Genomic DNA, 19,917 nt, shown 5'->3' with positions numbered 1-19,917 from the left:
GCCACATGTCCAGTATTTTCTTGACGATAATCAAATATTTTCTTTGAGCAAGATCGTTTTGCATGGCCCCGGGTAGGCGGAGTTTGTACATTTTAGACCATTCCATTGGTCCTGAAGTGAAATCTCCACCCGGGCACCGGCCCATGCAAAACGAACTCGACCATTAATTCTGACTAGGTCCTGTATATTGTTTAATCATGTCATATGACCTTGATTTGACGCTTTTTCATCAAACTGTCCCGTTTTCTTTTGGTCAGCAGCACCATCCTCAGACACTTGTTTTAATTTTTGGTTCAATTCTCATTTTTGTAAAATACTTAAAATAAAGGCTATAATTCAGGTCATGTCACATTATTAACCAAAACACAGGGCCCTAATGATGACAAATAATAATAGTAATTTGGTTGCTTTGATCCTAAAGTTACACCACAGAAAAGTGGCATTTAAAACATCTGGTTTCTAAAACACTCCTTCAGGACAATGGATTTATGTGTATGTCTGATGTCTGTATGGCATACAGTTTTTCTTTATGGTACATAGCAGTGGTGGGCTTGTAAAGATGAAAACACAACAATTGTGAAAGCAAACATTTTATTTAATTCCAACAATAGAAGTTGAAAACAACCTATAATAGAAAAAAACGGTCAAATTTCACAATTTATTGGGTACATTTTCTTCACAAATCGCCACAGTGCAACTTCCCATGGATACCAAATCTGAGCATGATGATGGGTTCATAGAGCTACAGTTCATGGTGTGATCAGTTTCAGCCTCAAATCGTGGATTTCATCACATTAACCCATTTAGTCCTCCTTATCGGCCAAGTCGTTCTGATCAAAGTACCTATGTAAAAAAATATATATATATATATGATTATCAAACGACAAGTTTTCCTGGCTGTGAGTGTTTGTGAAGTCAAATAACATAGCTTACCTAGCAACAAGGCAGATCATCAAGTTTAGAGGAGACAACCTTTCATCTTCCTGGCTTTCCTGTAATGGTAAAGAAAGAAAAAATGAAGAATGACCCTGTTCATCCTTATCAAACATTATCATGCAAACATTTGAGAATCTGCTGTATTTGAACATGAATTTTACACTTAAGGAAGTTGGTTCGCAACTTCTCATCTCAACATCCATTAATACCAGCCACTATATCATCCTACCAGATTGGCCCGCACTTCAGAACTCCGTCTGGCCAGCTGTCTTATTAGGGAATGTGCTTCAGGGAGAAGAGGTTTCTCAAGGCAAGCCAGCAGTGCATACAGCCATCTTCCCTAGAGAAGTTGAACACATATTAGCCATGAAAGCATCATGGTTGGGGTCAATTCCATTTCAAATTCCAGTCATTTCAGAAAGTAAACTGAAATTCCACTGTCAATTCCAAATTCTCTTCAATGCTTTTTAATTAGGACAATTTGTAATTGGGTTTACTTTCTGACTTGACTGGAATAGATATGAAATTGACCCCAAACCTGGAAAGTATTAAAAATGCCAAATTGTGTTGATGACATTAAATAAATTGAACTTACCAACTGTGGGACAAACTCTCTCTCTTCAAACCAGTTTATCAAGTACTCCAAAACTGCAGAGATTGTGGCCTAGTAGGGAAGATATAATTGAGTGTCAAACACGAGTACCGTCATTGAAGTCATGATTAGAAGCATCAACTGATGAGGGAGGATTGCAGTGAGTGTCATGCCAATGCTGTGAAAACACTCACCTGATTTAATCTGCTCACTATACTAAGGAAAGGTGGAAAACCAACCTGGTGAAACAAGTGGTTAAATATCAGACACATGATTAATGGCAAACTCTTTATACAAAAAACTTACATGATGTATATTATCTATGGTCAGATATTTCCACTATAACAGGGGTTCTTAAAGGGTAACTCTCAATCCCAATTTCAGCATTTGCCCAAAACCTTCAAATAATAAAAAATAAAATGCATTCCGATGAGAAGTTGTGGGTGGGGGGGGGGATTGCTCATAGATGTTCATTTTTGGGGTGGGTAAACATTATTGTACCGGAGCCAGACACTTTCTCACGAAAGCATAATAACTACATTATATGAATGCAAGCATATAAATGTATGGCTTTAGACAGTTAGCTTACAGTGTTAAGGCACTAACTTCCAGACATCTATTGCCACTTGCGGTGTAAGTTCGAATCCCCCATGGGGCGTTTTTTTTTTTTTTGTTGAAATGTGAACTCACATTTATTTCAGTATTGTGTTGGGAAGAAAAGTGCAATCATCACCTGGAAAATGAAAATTAGGGGCTGAATTCAATTCAAGCAGCATTGCAGTATTTAATCCAACTGTAAAATTAACTCACAGATTAGGTTTTTATACAGTACCCAAGACCACAACTACTACGAGGGCGAAGCCTCTCACAGGTAGGCGGTCACTTTTCAGAATTAGAAGTGTGGGCACGGAATGAATATTGTAAATAAAGCATATGAAAAAAAATAAAAATATCTGCCCAATGTGGGATTAGAACTCACAACTATTGAACTAAGAGCCAAACTATCATGGTTCAAACACACCAAAACAGTCGTGAAGAGGGCATCACAACACCTTTTCCCCCTCTGGAGAATGAAAAGATTTAGCTTGGGTCTCCAGATCCTCAAAAAGTTCTACAGCTGCACATCGAGAGCATCCTGACCGGTTGCATAACCGCCTGCTATGGCAACTGCTAGGCATCCGACCGTAAGGCGCTACAGAGGGTAGTGTGTACGGCCCAGTACATCACTGGGGCCAAGCTTCCTGCTATCCAGGACCTATTTAATTGGTGGTGTCAGAGGAAGGCCCAAAAAAGTGTCAAAGACTCCAATCAACCAAGCCATAGACTGTTCTCTCTGCTACCGCACAGCAAACGGTACCGGAGCGCCAGGTCTAGGTCCAAAAGGCTCTTTAACAGCTTCTACCCCAAGCCATAAGACTGCTGAACAATTAATACAATTATTTTACACTGCTGCTACTCACTGTTTATTATCTATGCATAGTCACTTTACCCCTACCTACATGTACAAATTACCTCGACTAAACTGTACTCCCGCACATTGACTCAGTACCGGTACCCCCTGTATATAGGCTCCCGAGTGGCACAGCGGTCTAAGGCACTGCCTCTCGGTGCAAGAGGCATCACTATAGTACCTGGTTCGATTCCAGGCTGTATCACATCTGGCCGTGATTGGGAGTCCCATAGGGCGGCGCACAATTGGCCCAGTGTCATCCGGAGTAGGCCGTCATTGGAAATAAGAATTTGTTCTTAACTGACTTGCCTAGTTCAATATATATATATATATATTTTTATGTTTTAAAAAATATAGCCTGTAAGGTCAGTAGTTTAGTCATGGAAGTATCATTCAAAATATATTGGCACACTCCACTTAGCAAGACCATTGCCAAATTAGGCAAACTTTCACCTGCTTTTATTGTTATTTTATTGTGTTACTTTGTATTTTATTTTTTACTTTAGTTTATTTAGTAAATATTTTATTAACTATTTCTTGAACCGAATTGTTGGTTAAGGGCTTATAAGTAAGAATTTCACGGTAAGGTCTACACCTGTTGTATTCGGCTCATGTGACAAATAAAATTTGATTTGAACTGTGTCATAGCAGACTGCACCACCACGTCATCACAACTGAGGTAAAAAAACAAATACTTTGACATGACCACCACTGTCATCTATTTCTTGTTACGATGGATGTAGACACGAATATAAACGTATAATCCTCATAGCCTACATGTTTTTTTCTCGTAAAAGCACAGTGTATGAAATGGTAAGCAAAAACATTGAATTTGGTCATGTGCGGAAATGTGCCTTACTGCATTTTGAATTTTTTTGTGTGCGGTCAGTAGTTTAGTCATGGAAGTATCATTCAAAATATATTAGCACACTCCACTTAGCAAGACCATTGCCAAATTAGGCAAACTTTCACCTGCTTTTATAGTAAGCCTTGAGGTGGGACCACCCAGCACATCTTGAAGGGAGTGTATTTCATACCAAACCCTCCCTTGAGATGATTTCAATGGTAGAGTTGAACCGCTACGGGAAAGAGCTAGAATTACTGCTAAACTATATCACTTTTGCAACATACTGTCAAAATGAAGACAATAAATGACATTTCACTATAACTTACTCAAAAACATCTGGTTTTCAATTAAATAAATGTTTTTTAATTAAAGTTACTCTTTAAACTTTTTTAGCTCGAGACCCAAATGAGAAATGTAGCATCTTCCCATGACCCAAATCGTCCTCCCATGACCAAAATTAAGAAAACAATAGTGTGAGACTATAGATGTAGTCTCATAACTCGTGACCCACTGCTCACATGCCCAGGGCCCGCTTTGGGTCCGGAACCATAGTTTAAGAAACCCTGGTCTAAAAGATTACCTTCACATAATCAAGGCCTCGATCTTCAGCACCAGGGTCAATGGGAGGGGAGTTCAAATAAACATTTTCACCCAGGCAGAACTTTTTCCATTGTTCCTCCGCATCCTGTTTTGGCTGGAGATAGACAAAACACATAGTTAGAGAGGGTATGTTGTATTTTACAATTCACTTTTACCAATAAAAACAACAAAAAATCATAATCTCATACTCACCATTAACACATTGTCATCTAATGCATGACCACTCCAGTGTTCTCTATGCTTACTGATACTCTGCAAGTAGTAAAACATGATCAGAATAACTCACTTCAACCCAACGTGACAAATAACTTGAAATGTATAGGTGATAATACAATCTATAGTTACCTGTCTTATTTCTGAGAAGTTGCTGACTTGCTGTCGCTGCCATTTTAAACTCGGTGAAAATCCTTGTGGAGCAGCTTGGCAACCTGTGAGCTACCAAAAAGAAATTGACAAGAAATTATACATACAGTCAGACAGACAGACTCTGTCTGTCTCTCGTGCGCTCTGGCTCTCTAGTTACATTTTATTTGTGGCAGTGGCCTATATGGTGAAACTTACCGACACGTTAACTGATTGTTTCTTTCTCAATTTCTTTGGATCAATCTTCGCCACCACAACATCAGGACAGAGAGACGCCTCTAATCTGAAAAAAAGTGAAAAGCAGCGTTTTTTTATTTATTACGTGAATGCGTGTTTCCTGGGAATATGCGTGAAAACTATGAAAAGACAGAGCTATGCGGGACTTACTGAACCTGTCTCAAATACTCCTGGGGATTTCTTGGAGGCTCGTTTAGATTGAAGTCTTCGCCAGTGTCGCATGTTTCCACAGGCAGAAGCCTGGGCATCAGTTCCTCCACGTCGGATTTCATGCTGAAACTTCAAACTATTTGCTCAGTGTCGGATTGATATACTGATAGATTAACAGGCAACTAATGAGACTTGCATTTATTACTGTACTTCTGTTATAAAGGTTGTTTTGTTGGATAAGGACACAAGTCTCACATCAAAATAAACTGTGACGCCATTTTGTTTCAAGTGCGAATCATGACGCGTTTAGAATGTGGCCGTTGCCATGGTGATTTAAAGATAACGCTACATGTGTATTTTGGCATTCCAAATTCCACAGGTCAAGGTCTACAACATAATTTTCCACGCGTTGCTTTCCAACATAATGACCAATAACATATTGTTTTAACAACAAAATATACACCGCCATAATTACTGTACAAATAATTTAAATCACCTGAAGGGATATACTTCTCCAATAAACATTGTTTGTTTGTATTGCTTATAGATCAGCCCTTGCCTTGGTCAATTAAATCGTTCTTGTTGCAAGCACTGTTGCCACGTTAATCATTACTCCTCAGTTACCTTGTATCTTGATTCCCTCCTCATTTAGCCATTGAAACATGTTTACTTGTTGAGATGTGACTGCAACAACTTGAAGGCAATGTCCATTTGGCACAATGGAATTCAACGCGACATGACTATTCATCTTGGAACACCGTTTCACCACAGTTTTTTTAACTACCCAGTTTCACTGTAGACCATTCTACATGACTGGACTTTCCAGGGTCGATATGGCTGCTTCACAGAAATACATTTGGACATTTACTATTTTCATTTTTCCAATTCTAACTTGGGGATTGCTGTCTGACTTCAAAATTTGTGGCGACTCTGAATGTGAAAGTAAGTAGATAACAAGAAAATAAATAGTTAGGCTATGTGCAACATATATATTACAAATTAATTATTCATACATTACCTTATGTGGCTTTTGTGTGTATAGGCTTGCTGAGTAGGGTCAGGGCCACAAGAGATCACAGAGGAAAGGATTGTAGATTCTTGAACTTCAAAAAAGGGGATGTGATATTTGTTTACCACAAACTCTCTGGCAAAAGAGATGATCTATGGGCAGGAAGTGTAAGTGTTTTTTTTGTCACTGAAATTACATTGAATAACATATATTTTGTTGTATGTTTGTTATGCAATAATGTTTTGTGCCCTATGCTGTATTTCAGATTGACAGACAATTTGGTTATTTCCCAAAAGACGCTGTGAAAGTTGATGAAATTTATGCAAACACAGAGAAAGAAGTGGCCACACAGGTAATCTTTCCACTTTATTACTCTATGAATTTTGGTCCAACTGAATGTATGGTTATACATGTGTATTGAAGGGTGAATAAGCAGTGCTTTAAATAATTTTGTTAAACACATTCTGTTAATTAAAGGTACTCTTATGTTCCTTTTAGAAACAAGACTTCTTCTGCATAGATGAGTATGGCTCATTAATTGATAATGACTCCAGTGAGTGGGACAATGAAGAAAATCTAGTTTCAGAATTTCAGGAAATCGCAGCCAATGATGCTCAGGATTCTAAAACTTCCAAAGATGCCTTTCTATCCCAAAGTTTTGCACAGAGCAGTGATGAAACAGGAAACAAAGATGCCAATCAGGCTGTAATGGAATACTTCTCTGATGATACCAAACCTGCACCTAGCGAACAAGGTGGGTCTCAGTGGATTGGCTCTACAGTAACTGGATGGCTTAGTTTAGGTGGTGAAAGACCTGATGATAATCCCAAAGAAGACAACCCAGAACAAGAGTCTTTCAGGAGCAGGAAACTTGCTTTGGACATTGATGCGAACCAATTGAAGGAAGAGACTAAAAATACTGAAAACTCTGGCTGGTTTGGAGATGGACTGACTAGCGCCTTTGGTTTTGGTCATAAAGCTCCAGAGGAGGAGAAGCCCATTGAAAAAGAAGTGGAAGAGCAACCCCCACCCTCTAAATCCTGGCTGAATATTGGCATTAGAGATGTCTTACATTTTGGTCAATCTAATCAGGATAAAGTTGAAGAGAGAATAGAAGCAGCAGGCAGAGATGAATCGACAGGCACAATAGACCCACAGGACGTTGGCACAAGTCAGTCTCATCATGATGCCACAGTGGAGCAAATAAAAGAAACAGAGCACCAGAGAGATGATAACACTGGTAAGAAGGCAGAGAGAACAGAGACACACCCCTCAAAACCTGTTAAGGATTATAACCAAGAGGACCGTCATAGTCAGGAAGAAGATGGTGAGTTAAGAAAAGAGAAAGATGCAGGGTGGTATGGTAGCATATATAACAATATTGTAGGCCTTTATGGAGAACAGAGTGATGTTGAGGAGGAGGAGGATATACTTATAGCTGAGGATGAAGAGGATAAAGATATCAACCTTCAGTCAGAAACAGAGTCACAGTCTGTGTTCTCATCCATGTTTGACACTCTGGTATCACCGTTTCAGGCCGATACAACTAACAATTATAAAAATGCCCAAAGTGATGAGGTAACAGATATAAAACCGGCAGAAGCAGATGGAGATACAGAGATCTCCCTTACTTGTCAGATGGCTATCCCATATGATTCTACTGAGGCTTCTGTAGGTAGGAAGGATGATAATGATGGTAATGACAGCAATAAGGCTCTACATCCCCCTCGATTAGAAATAGATAAGGTTCAGAGTGCCAATAAAATACTTGAAACTAGCAAGTATATGTCTTTGTCCCACGACCCTCAATTACAAGACACAACCGGAATAGTGAATCTTGAAGTTGATCCTGAAAAAGCTATAGCTGAGATGAAAGTTGTTGATCAAAAGGAATTTCCCCCCTCTGATCATTCCAAGGAGTGGCACGTTGAGACCGATCCCATAGATAACATAGGGTTTATAAACATTATCCTTGACCCAGTGTTAGACTCAACTATACTAAATGCTGACACTACAAGTAACAATCTTCTATCTGATAAAGGTAATGATGATGGGGAAGGTTATATTGTGGACAAAGCATCTGAGATAGAGAAAGCAGAGGGGATAGAACCAAAGAAAATAGTTGAAGTTGAGAGAGACCATGGGGATGAAGCTACTTTCTCTACACATGTCTTTGAATATACACAGAGCAGTTCCGGACCCAATGCTAAAATTGAAATGTATCGTGACACCTCAGATCTAGTTCCCCCTGAGACAGTAACAGGAAATGAACAAAGACAGACAGAAGTCCTTGATAAGGCAGACACAGAAAACATGTCAGTGGAAGATTTCATTCATGTCCACAGGGTGTCCCATGAATATCAAAAAGACAGTGACGAGAAAAACGTCCTGAATGATAGATCTGGGATGACGGATGACCAGACGACAGCAAATGAGGACAGTAATCTGCCGCTAAATGACAGAAATCACACAGATGACAGTAATGAAATGCTGGAGGCATTCAAACAGCTACTTGGAAATAGCAAGTATATGTCTTTGTCCCACGACCCTCAATTACAGGACACAACCGGAATAGTGAATCTTGAAGATGATGCTGAAAAATCTAGAGCTGAGATCAATGAAAATGATGAGCACAATTCTGCAGGTAGATTAGACCTAGATGATGTCACTACTAATGAACCTGTCAGTTCCCAAGGAGATGTAGAGCCAAAGCAATTAGTGTCGGACCCCAAACCAGACAATGAAGAGGACTTGAAAATATCAACTGTGCTCCCCGAAGCGCTTTTGCATGATAGTGATGAGAATGCCCTTAATCACCATCAAGAGAGTCCTGCTGCTGACCTTGCTGAAAATAGCCTGGATGATGTTGAGACTGATCATTCAGTTGGTCAGGACGCTTTAGAAGGATCAGGGATTCCAAATCTCTTTGATTCGATTCCTATTCAGACAAAAGCAGGAACACTGACAGAGGAGCTACCTGGTGTATCAGAGGATACGTCTGTAATGTATACTGAGGTGGAGGACATTGACATTGACACTACAGGTATTGAAGTGGTATCCTCCAATCAGAAAGGAGACGACAGTATTCTAGTGCCTCAGAGACCAGCAGAAGAGGACAGTGGGGACAGAGTGGGGATGCTATATGGTCAGACAAGCATGCCAGGTACAGAGGATGCTTCAGTGCTGGAGGAGGTCACACAGACACCTGACCCCCATCTGCATGATGCTCAGGACCCTCGCATAGCTGAACTTATCCTGAACCTATCTTTAGTTGAACCTGTCATAGTTGATCCAGTCATTGAAAATGTATCAGGAGAGGAAGGACATCATTTGATTACCTCAAGTGGGGATGGGAAAAGTAAGGACAAGAATGAGAATAGATTAGAGGTACCAAATAAGAATGCTCATGTTGGAGACATAGATTCAGTTTTGCTGAAAGACTGGTTATCTTCTAACTATGAGGAAAGTAATTCCAATGTAATAGAAGTTGTTGATCAAGAGGAATTTTCCTCCTCTGATCATTTCAAGGAGTGGCACGTTGAGGCCGATCCTGTAGATAACATAGGGTTGATAAACATTACCCTTGACCTAGTGTTAGACTCAACTATACTAAATGCTGACACTACAAGTAACAATCTTCTATCTGATAAAGGTAATGATGATGGGGAACGTTATATTGTGGACAAAGCATCTGAGATAGAGGAAGCAGATTCACCTAATGAAGTTACCGAGATAGAGGGGCTAGAACCAGGGAAAATAGTTGAAGTTGAGAGAGACCATGGGGATCAAGCAACTCTCCCTACACATGCCTTTGAAAATAAACAGAGCAGTTCCGGACCTGATGCTAAAATTGAAATGTATCCTGACAGCTCAGAGCTAGTTCCCCCTGAGACAGAAATAGGAAATGAACAACGACAGACAGAAATCCTTGAGGAGGCAGACACAGAAAACATGTCAGTAGAAGATTTCATTCATGTCCACAGGGAGTCCCATGAATCTCAAAAAGACAGTGATGAGAAAAACGTCCCGAATGATAGATCTGGGATGACGCGTGACCAGACGACAGCAATTGAGGACAATAATCTGCCGCTAGATAACAGGAATCACATCTCATCAGTCAGTAGCCAGGAAGTACATTCAAAAGGGACCAAAGGATTGTATAATGAGATCACTCTAGAAAACGAGAGAGCACAGGAATTAGGCCTACAGGATAGGGAAACCAATGATGGACGAAATAGCTTTGATCAGTCACATGCAGTTAGTCAGCTTTCCCCCACTGATGAAGCTTATGATGTCATTACTCAGTCAGAGAGAACAATAGACCATGATACATTGTGTTCAGGTGAGAATTTCCTCTCAGACAGTTGGTCTAATTATCAAGAAGCAACAGATGTAAAGAGCACAATTAGTGATGAAGATAGGCAGCAGGATTTTGAAAACGTGGACGTGATTGAGAAGGATGATTTTGAGAAAATCAGTTATCGGGATATTGAATCTATTCCCAATGTTGAAAGAGAGGATGAGACTTCCACTTCTCACAGTGAACCCCCTGAAAAGCAAGACATGCCATCTGACCAGTATTCAGTAGGGCCCCCTCAAGAGGAAATCACGGACACATCAGTCAACAAGGGTACTAGGAGTTTCTTTGAAAATGCTATGGACTTTGTGATCCCAAGCACTGACTCCAAAGACTTAGAAGACCCAGAACCAAAGGGGCAAGAAGAGGAGGAACAAGAACCTCCACCTGTTCTTCCTTACCTGGACCTCCACGAACCAGAACCACAGTCTCAGTCAACCTCAGTAGAAGACTCGCTGAAAGCTACAGCATTTTTGAAAGAATACAAGAATATCCAAAAGCAAATCAGCGCAGATGAAATAACTACTTTGTTGGACATGTTTGGGAAGCACAAACTCCTGTGGCTTGACTACAGCCTAGGAAGCTCAGAGACATTGACTGATGGCCAAGATGGTAATAATGGCCGAGCTATTATATCAGACTTTGAAAGGCTCCTGCAGTATCACATTGATGAGACAAAAACTTCATCTGGCGGAGTACTGGAGGATGAAGACCAATCCAGAAAATGTGTGCCTTTACGAAAACTAGAAATACTCTTGTCAAACATAAAAAACAGATTCACCCAAGTGAAAGCACCTGTCAGTATAAAAGACAATCAAGGTACTACTCAAGTAGTATGAGAAACATTTATTGATTTTGGTTGCATGTCTCTTCCATGTCTCTTGCATGTCAACATTGAAAAGGTTAGCAGTTGTCAAAGTGTTATATCTGACAAACATTTATTGACAAGGTCTTACATGTTTTTAAAATGATTTGGTATCATAATGTCTATATGTTATCCAGCAGAAACAGACAAGACAAACTGCATCAACGATGATTGTTTCACTCGCAATGAAAATGAAGACCTAACCAACCTGAAAGGAGAACATTTCTCTGGGGAGGGAGACATCCAAACCCCAACACTAACAGACAAATGTAATGCATTTATGTCCATTCTTATAAATAACATACTAATTATATAGATGAAAATGGTTCCATCTGTGGCTGGTAAAAATATATGATCAATTATTATGACACTCACTATTGTGTTATTTATACCTTTGAAATATATTTAACAGATAAACCTGAGCCTGCAGTGATGGAATATCTTTTTTCTTCTGCACGTCAAGTCACTGGTGATGCTGTTGCTCATATACTGACACTTAAGGCTCTTCTAAAATGGCTCACTGTACAGGTAAGAAAGTTATATGACTACTTTACCCCCCTTGTAATCTATTGAGATTAAATTAGCTAAACAGCCCATACATTTAAAATGATTGGACTGCACTATGGATGCCTCCATCATCCTCAATAGAATGTCATATTTTTCCAAGAGAGGGAACTTCGGTTGTGGCATTGGACTTAGACAAATACATAACAGCACAATACACACATGACAATAATCATTGACTAGATAGCTGAAAAGGCTGGTCCTTTAAAACCTCTGGTATGTGTCTCTGGTATGCAACATGTCATCTGCACTGCCCCTATGAGTCATTCAACACTTTGAGGAGTTGTAGTTGGCTCTGGCTTCGGTGACAAGGCTTTTCCCCGCACTATGGTAGTGCAATAACATGAGGACTTTAAATTGAGAATACAGATGGAGGTTCAGGATGTTGACCAGGTGAGTAAAGGGTAGTGTTTTGGACACTGGGGAAAGCACTGAAAAGCTACATGAAAGGTCAACACCCAACCAACAACAACAACTGGGCCTACTCTGATAGGGCAAGGCAGTTGACAGCAGAGGGACTTTGGTGACAATCTGTCTCAGCTGGAGAAAAATGCCAATTTTTCCTTGTTTATAGACTATTTGAGAATAGGGATGGTTGACTAATATATGTTGTTTTCACACAATTTGCATGTTTCGTCAGCTTGTGTCACTTTAAATACGCCTCAGTCTGCCAGTGTGGCGTTCTACGATTGGTGACGTTGAGAATATACCAACTCAACGTTAGGCAGGAAGTGGGAGTGTTGTAACAATTACCAATAACTCTTTTGATTGAAAAGTCAGATAACATACATTATTGTGTAGGATTACAATTATATAAATCAATAAATATTCGTTTAGGAAAAAATAAACGAAAGTGAGTCGTTTAAGTGAATTTGGCGTGCATAAAATAGCAACAACCTCCACCGTACGTTTCAGCGTCATGACGTTACCCGCTACCACTATCAGGTCCAAGTAACAGCTGAGCATTCGTTTTTTCTACGTTAGGTAACATAATCCTGAAAATAATATTTAAATGAAATATTCGACAAATGGAAGATCAAACAAGTGGCGAGACAGTCGCTACTCAAGTGACTGATTTCAAAATGACAGCAAGGACCTATTACACTCTTGCCTTGGAGAAAACGAAAGATGTGAGTCACGTGTCATTCTATCTAACGTTAACTTGGACCCATCGCTGCTAAAAACATCAACTGGTGTTATCACGCAAGCTAGCCAACTACCACATCATTTAATTTGTAGGGCTGTCAGATAAGGCTTATCTAGCCAGTGTCTCGTGTCTTGTTGGCTAGGAGAGCACTGTTGCCTGGTAAGCTAACGTAAGCTAGCTGACTACTTAGCTAGATAACTAGCTAACGGTTGTAGTTAGTTAGCTAGCTATCTAAGTAGCTGGCTAGCTAGTTAGTTTGTTGAGGCTCCTTATAGCATTGGCAATCACTTTACTTCTCAGTAACTCACAACAAGTTGTCTCTGTGTTTAGAGGAAGTTGAACGTTTGAAGTGCCATGTATCCACAATCCAGGGCCTGAAACAAAATATCTAAAGCAGATCTATAATGATTATAAGTAATTTCTCATATCTAATAATACTTAAAAAAAAAAAATTATATATATATATATATATATATATATATATATATATATATATATATATATTATTTTTTTTTCTACCCAGGTCCTGTCATCCCTTCCTGATGACATAAGGCCAGGTCCTGACCTGTATGGACTGCCATGGGAAGCTGTCATCGTCACTGCCTTACTAGGGTTGGGCACCCTCCTATTGTTCAGCTGCAGGTTCTACCAATGTGTAAGTTGTCTGATACTATTATCAGCATGCAAGTATAGGGATGAACAACCACATTCTTTATGTTGATTGGAGAGTGACCAAGCTCACAAAATTGTTCCATTGTTTCCACAGATAAAGAGCAGACTGTATTCAAGCAAAGAGAGGCGGATGGGCCTGAAGGTGGCTGAACTATTAGATGAAAAGTGCAAAGTCCTTGAGACTTTGAGTGAGGTTCAACAAAATGTGAGGCCTATGTCAAGTAATCCTGTGTGTGTGTGTCTCTGACTGGATTTGCAAACTATTCAATGCAATTCCCTTTGAAATTACATGTTTTCTATGGACCTGTGTGTTATGAATGCCTTTGCTACTGTTTATGTACCTTTTTAGTATGAAGAACTGGAAACTGCCCTGCGGAATAGTGGCGTTTTGGCTCATGTCGCAGAGAGAGAGAATCTGGAGGTAAGACAGAGATACTACACGGTATGATTGTTCTCAATACTGAAGAGACATTTCCATATATCACAGCTAAATAACACTGCCAAGTGGTATAAAAGGACTTGGTGTGTGTGTGACTTTCAAGTCCCAGTAAAACTATAATGGTGTCGTCCTTAGGTGATGTCCCAGAGGCTGAAACAGTCAAATACACAGCTTGGGAATGATATAGAAAAGTTAAAGGAGGACCTGAATATCCAAAGAGCGAGGAGGTTGCAGCAGGAGGAGACAGTGAGTTTGACTTTGGACTTTTTTCTCATCGCCTTTTCCTGTGTTTTGATGGTTATGCGTTGACATGTTTCAGCTATTTTTATTATTTTCCATTTTCTTCTTTGCTCTCATATTTCAGTTTGTTTTTGAGATGTGGTGTTGTGTGCAATTCTTCAGATTGCAGATATGCAGGAAACCTTGAAAACCTTAGAAGAAGAAACCAGAGACCTCAAGTCCCAGACAGAACAGGTAAAGTCTGATGTCCCCATTACAATGTTATATATTATGAACAACATGTTAATTGTAATTCCTTCCCATAATGCATTTTAAATCTGACCCAGTCAGAGCCAGGTTAGATGTAACTTATTCTGTTATCATTTCAGGCACAGACAACCCTGAAAATATTTGACATGAACAGTGAAAGGAATCAGAATAATCTGGAGGCAGCAAAAGAAGAGAAGGTGTTGCTCCAGGAGAAAAATGGCCAGGTATGTAACCTGACATTAAAAATGTAAATTTTCATCAATATCTAGGCCTCCTCACTAATCAGAGCCATAGATACAGTATCTATGTGTGTGGCTCTGTCACTAATAGTGGTATACTCCAGTTCCATATCAGCCTTTGTTGCCATTAATGCAAAACAAAGCATTTGAAGTTTCTTTTTACACAAAGAACCTGCATGGGTTGTCCTAAGCAGAAAGAGTCTAATAGTCTGGTGGGGTCCTCACCCTCTCCCCCTCTTCCCACAGCTGGTCCAGGAGGCAGAGGGCTGGGGGGAGCGGATGAGTGAGCTGGAGGAGGAGATGAGGATGTGTGAGAGCTCCTACACTGGAATGCTGCAGGATGCTACCAACAAAGATGAGCGCATCAAGGTGTGCATTCATATTACTGCACTGGCAAAAACCACATACAGTAAGATGTCTAAAACAAATATTTGTGTACCTTGCCTTGTACTGGAAAAACCAGTCAACACCCACTAGGAAGATTACTTGGGGTTTCAAATGACCATAAGTTAAACATCCTAAATAGCTCAACCTATTTTAGGCTATGATAATCTTCATAATGGAAATCCTTTATTGCTTGTTATTTAATTATAAATTGTTTGTACTGTGTTTTGTTGTGTGGAAGAAAAAAAACTACAACAAAACACAGTACATACAATTTATAATTAAATAACAAGCAATAAAGAATTTCCATTATGAAGATTATCATAGCCTCAAATAGGTTGAGCTATTTAGGGTGTGTGTGTATGCGCAAACGTATGTGGACACCCCTTTTGAATTAGTGGATTTGGCTATTTCAGCAACACCTGTTGCTGACAGATGTATAAAATCGAGCACACCACCATGCAATCTCCATAGACAAACATTGGCAGTAGAATGGCCTTACTGAAGAGCTCAGTGACTTCCAACGTGGCACCGTCATAGGATAGCACCTTTCCAACAAGTCAGTACGTCAAATGTCTGCCCTGCTAAAGCTCCCCCGGTAAGCTCTGTTATTGTGAAGTGGAAACTTCTAGGAGCAACAGTTGCAGGCCACACAAGCTTACAGAATGGGACCACTGAATTACTTAGCGTGTAAATATCGTCTGTCCTCGGTTTCAACACTCACAACCAAGTTCCAAACTGCCTCTGGACTCAACGTCAGCACAATAACTTTTTGTTTCCTTGGCTGAGCAGTCGCACACAAGCCTAAGATCACCATGCGCAATGCCAAGTGTTGGCTGAAGTGGTGTAAAGCTCGCTGCTATTGGACTCTGGAACAGTGGAAATGTGTTTTCTGGAGTGATGAATCACGCTTCACCATCTGGCAATCTGACGTATGAATCTGGGTTTGGGGCTGTTTTTCATGGTTCGGGTTAAGCCCCTTAGTTCCAGTAATGGGAAATCTTAATACTACAGCATACAATGACATTCTAGACAATTCTATGCTTCCGTCTTTGTGGCAACAGTTTGGGGAAGGCCCTTTCCTGTCCAGCATAATGCCCCCGTGCACAAAGTGAGGTCCATACAGAAATTGTTTGTCAAGATCGGTGTGGAAGAACTTTACTGGCCTGTACAGAGCCCTGAGCTCAATCCCATCAAACACATTTTGGATGAATTGGAACAGAAGAGTGGAGGCTGTTAGAGCAGCAAAGGGGGGACCAACTCCATGTTAACGCCCATGATTTTGGAATGAGGTGTTCAACAAGCAGGTGTCAACGTACTTTTGGACATGTAGTGTATGTATGTGTTTTGTTGCATGTATACAACACAAGAAGTTTTCAAGAGTAAAATAAATTTGAGTTTGAATGGTAAAGCCTTCTCTCTCCATCAGTCCTTGACAGACTGCCTGTTGAAGATGAAGGACTGGGACTCAGTGCTGGAGGTTGGCGCCAACAGAGAGGAGAGGAGTGGGAAACAAGGGACAGAGAATGGAGAAGGACAAGGTGAGATTCTCTTGATGTATACAAGGCTGACCCCATTTTTTTATTTCACCTTTATTTAACCAGGTAGGCCAGTTGAGAACAAGTTCTCATTTACAACTGCAACCTGGCCAAGATAAAGCAAAGCAGTGCGACATAAACAACACAGAGTTACACATGGAATAAACAAACGTATAGTCAATAACACAATAGAAAAAATCTATGTACAGTGTGTGCAAATGAGGTAAGGCAATAAATAGGCCATAGTGGCGAAGTAATTACAATTTAGCAATTAAACACTGGAGTGATAGATGTGCAGAAGATGAGTGTGCAAGTAGAGATACTTGGGTGCAAAGGAGAAGGGAAAAAATAACAGTATGGGGATGAGGTAGTTGGATGGGCTATTTACAGATCGGCTATGATCTGTGAGCTGCTCTGACAGATGATGCTTAAAGTTAGTGAGGGAGATATGAGTCTCCAGCTTCAGTGATTTTTGTAATTTGTTCAAATCATTGGCAGCAGAGAACTGGAAGGAAAGGCGGCCAAATTAGGAATAGGCTTTGGGGGTGACCAGTGAAATAAACCTGCTGGAGCGCGTGCTACGGGTGGGTGCTGCTATGGTGACCAGTGAGCTGAGATAAGGTGGGGCTTGACCTAGCAAAGACCTTATAGATGACCTGGAGCCAGTGGGTTTGGTGACGAGTATGAAGCGAGGGCCAGCCAACGAGAGCATACAGATCGCAGTGGTGGGTAGTATATGGGGCTTTGGTGGCAAAACGGATGGCACTGTGATAGACTGCATCCAATTTGCTGAGTAGAGTGTTGGAGGCCATTTTGTAAATGACATCGCCGAAGTCAAGGATCGGTAGGATAGTCAGTTTAACGATGGTATGTTTGGCAGCATGAGTGAAGGCTGCTTTGTTGCGAAATAGGAAGCTGATTCTAGATTTAATTTTGGATTGGAGATGCTTAATGTGTGTCTGGAAGGAGAGTTTACAGTCTAACCAGACACCTAGGCAGTTGTCCACATATTCTAAGTCAGAACCGTCCAGAGTAGTGATGCTGGACGGGCGGGCAGCGATCAGCTGAAGAGCATGCATTTAGGTTTACTTGCATTTAAGAGCAGTTGGAGGCCACGAAAGGAGAGTAAGGCATGGTCAGCAGGCTTTTGCTCATCATCTCTTTGGATCGTTATGCACAGCCATCATTGGATTTATTTTTTTAAGGAGTCAAGATATTGACTGAGGGATGTGTCTACATATGTGTATGTGTCTTCCCAGATTTAACTTATTTGTTTGTATTTTTTGGTCCACAGATAACCATCAACGACAAAGAATACAGAAACTCATTCATGCAGCCAAGGTATGTCTTCTCTTCAACTGAAATTATGGCTTAAAAACAAAACTCTTATCAGTGATAAATCACTTCCTTTTACTCTCTGTTCTAGACGTTCCAAACGACCAATTCTCATAGCTTTTAGCCGTACCCTTATCCTACTCCTCTTCTGTTCCTCTGGTGATGTAGAGGTGAATCCAGGCCCTGCAGTACCTAGCTCCACTCCTATTCCCCAGGCGCTCTCTTTTGATGACTTCTGTAACCGTAATAGCCTTGGTTTCATGCATGTTAACATTAGAAGCCTCCTCCCTAAGTTTGTTTTGTTCACTGCTTTAGCACACTCTGCCAACCCAGATGTTTTAGCCGTGTCTGAATCCTGGCTTAGGAAGACCACCAAAAATTCTGACATTTTCATCCCTAACTACAAGATTTTCAGACAAGATAGAACGGCCAAAGGGGGCGGTGTTGCAATCTACTGCAAGGATTGCCTGCAGAGTTCTGTTTTACTATCCAGGTCTGTTCCGAAACAATTTGAACTCCTACTTTTAAAAATCCACCTCTCTAAAAACAAGTCTCTCACTGTTGCCGCCTGCTATAGACCCCCCTCTGCCCCCAGCTGTGCTCTGGACACCATATGTGAACTGATTTCCCCCCATCTATCTTCAGAGCTTGTGCTGCTAGGCGACCTAAATTGGAACATGCTTAACACCCCAGCCATCCTACAATCTAAGCTTGATGCCCTCAATCTCACACAAATTATCAATGAACCTACCAGGTATCACCCCAATTCCGTAAACACGGGTACCCTCATAGACATCATCCTAACCAACTTGCCCTCCAAATACACCTCTGCTGTTTTCAACCAAGATCTCAGCGATCACTGCCTCATTGCCTGTATCCGTAATGGGTCAGCGATCAAACGACCTCCACTCATCACTGTCAAACGCTCCCTGAAACACTTCAGCGAGCAGGCCTTTCTAATCGACCTGGCCGAGGTATCCTGGAAGGATATTGATCTCATCCCGTCAGTAGAGGATGCCTGGATATTTTTTAAAAATGCCTTCCTCACCATCTTGAATAAGCATGCCCCATTCAAGAAATTTAGAACCAGGAACAGATATAGCCCTTGGTTCTCTCCTGACCTGACTGCCCTTAACCAACAGAAAAACATCCTATGGCGTTCTGCATTAGCATCGAACAGCCCCCGTGATATGCAACTTTTCAGGGAAGCTAGAAACCAGTATACACAGGCAGTTAGAAAAGCCAAGGCTAGCTTTTTCAAGCAGAAATTTGCTTCCTGCAACACAAACTCAAATAAGTTCTGGGACACTGTAAAGTCCATGGAGAATAAGAACACCTCCTCCCAGCTTCCAACTGCACTGAAGATAGGAAATACTGTCACCACCGACAAATCCATTATAATTGAGAATTTCAATAAGCATTTTTCTACGGCTGGCCATGCTTTCCACCTGGCTACCCCTACCCCGGTCAACAGCACTGCCCTCCCCTCTGCTACTCGCCCAAGCCTTCCCCATTTCTCTTTCTCCCAAATACAGTCAGCTGATGTTCTGAAAGAGCTGCAAAATCTGGACCCTTACAAATCAGCCGGGCTAGATAATCTGGACCCTTTCTTTCTAAATCTGCTGAAATTGTTGCCACCCCTATTACCAGCCTTTTCAACCTCTCTTTCGTGTCGTCTGAGATTCCCAAAGATTGGAAAGCAGC

General features: G+C 40.8%; 2 protein-coding genes across 13 annotated transcripts in view; one reads left to right on the top strand and one right to left on the bottom strand.

Annotated features, from left to right (window-relative positions):
- Positions 1-574: 574 nt before the first annotated feature.
- On the bottom strand, positions 575-6,270 carry gemin2 (gem (nuclear organelle) associated protein 2). 2 transcript variants are annotated; one of them, XM_055865254.1, is made up of 11 exons: positions 6,194-6,270; positions 5,176-5,304; positions 4,987-5,071; positions 4,771-4,860; positions 4,618-4,677; positions 4,406-4,519; positions 1,723-1,767; positions 1,532-1,600; positions 1,166-1,276; positions 934-992; positions 575-843 (listed from the first exon to the last, which is right to left on the bottom strand). In XM_055865254.1, exons 2-11 carry the CDS (start codon positions 5,295-5,297, stop codon positions 804-806), a joined length of 795 nt encoding a protein of 264 aa, XP_055721229.1. In that variant the 5' UTR covers positions 5,298-5,304; positions 6,194-6,270; the 3' UTR covers positions 575-803. The 2 variants fall into 2 exon arrangements, with proteins under 2 accessions (XP_055721229.1, XP_055721228.1); XM_055865253.1 differs by lacking the exon at positions 6,194-6,270 and adding an exon at positions 5,800-5,887.
- The window catches only part of ctage5 (CTAGE family, member 5), a 30,478-nt gene continuing 16,448 nt past the window's right edge, over positions 5,888-19,917 (top strand). For 3 of the 11 annotated variants that reach the window (XM_055865239.1, XM_055865238.1, XM_055865236.1), the window contains exons 1-15: positions 5,985-6,117; positions 6,218-6,351; positions 6,450-6,536; positions 6,683-11,360; positions 11,544-11,675; positions 11,819-11,934; positions 13,641-13,772; positions 13,884-13,994; positions 14,139-14,210; positions 14,364-14,474; positions 14,631-14,702; positions 14,837-14,941; positions 15,203-15,325; positions 16,770-16,881; positions 18,173-18,219. In XM_055865239.1, coding sequence (XP_055721214.1) covers positions 5,985-6,117; positions 6,218-6,351; positions 6,450-6,536; positions 6,683-11,360; positions 11,544-11,675; positions 11,819-11,934; positions 13,641-13,772; positions 13,884-13,994; positions 14,139-14,210; positions 14,364-14,474; positions 14,631-14,702; positions 14,837-14,941; positions 15,203-15,325; positions 16,770-16,881; positions 18,173-18,219 — 6,165 coding nt within the window. Of the gene's footprint in view, positions 6,118-6,217; positions 6,352-6,449; positions 6,537-6,682; positions 11,361-11,543; positions 11,676-11,818; positions 11,935-12,881; positions 13,101-13,640; positions 13,773-13,883; positions 13,995-14,138; positions 14,211-14,363; positions 14,475-14,630; positions 14,703-14,836; positions 14,942-15,202; positions 15,326-16,769; positions 16,882-18,172; positions 18,220-19,917 lie in introns of those variants that run through there. The other 8 variants (XM_055865244.1, XM_055865243.1, XM_055865241.1 and 5 more) reach the window with 8 other exon arrangements.

This window comes from Salvelinus fontinalis, chromosome 16 (genome assembly GCF_029448725.1).
Source record: "Salvelinus fontinalis isolate EN_2023a chromosome 16, ASM2944872v1, whole genome shotgun sequence".
Taxonomy (NCBI): domain Eukaryota; kingdom Metazoa; phylum Chordata; class Actinopteri; order Salmoniformes; family Salmonidae; genus Salvelinus; species Salvelinus fontinalis.
The sequence above is the reverse complement of the archived record's forward strand: the minus strand, read 5'-3'. Positions and strand labels throughout refer to the sequence as shown.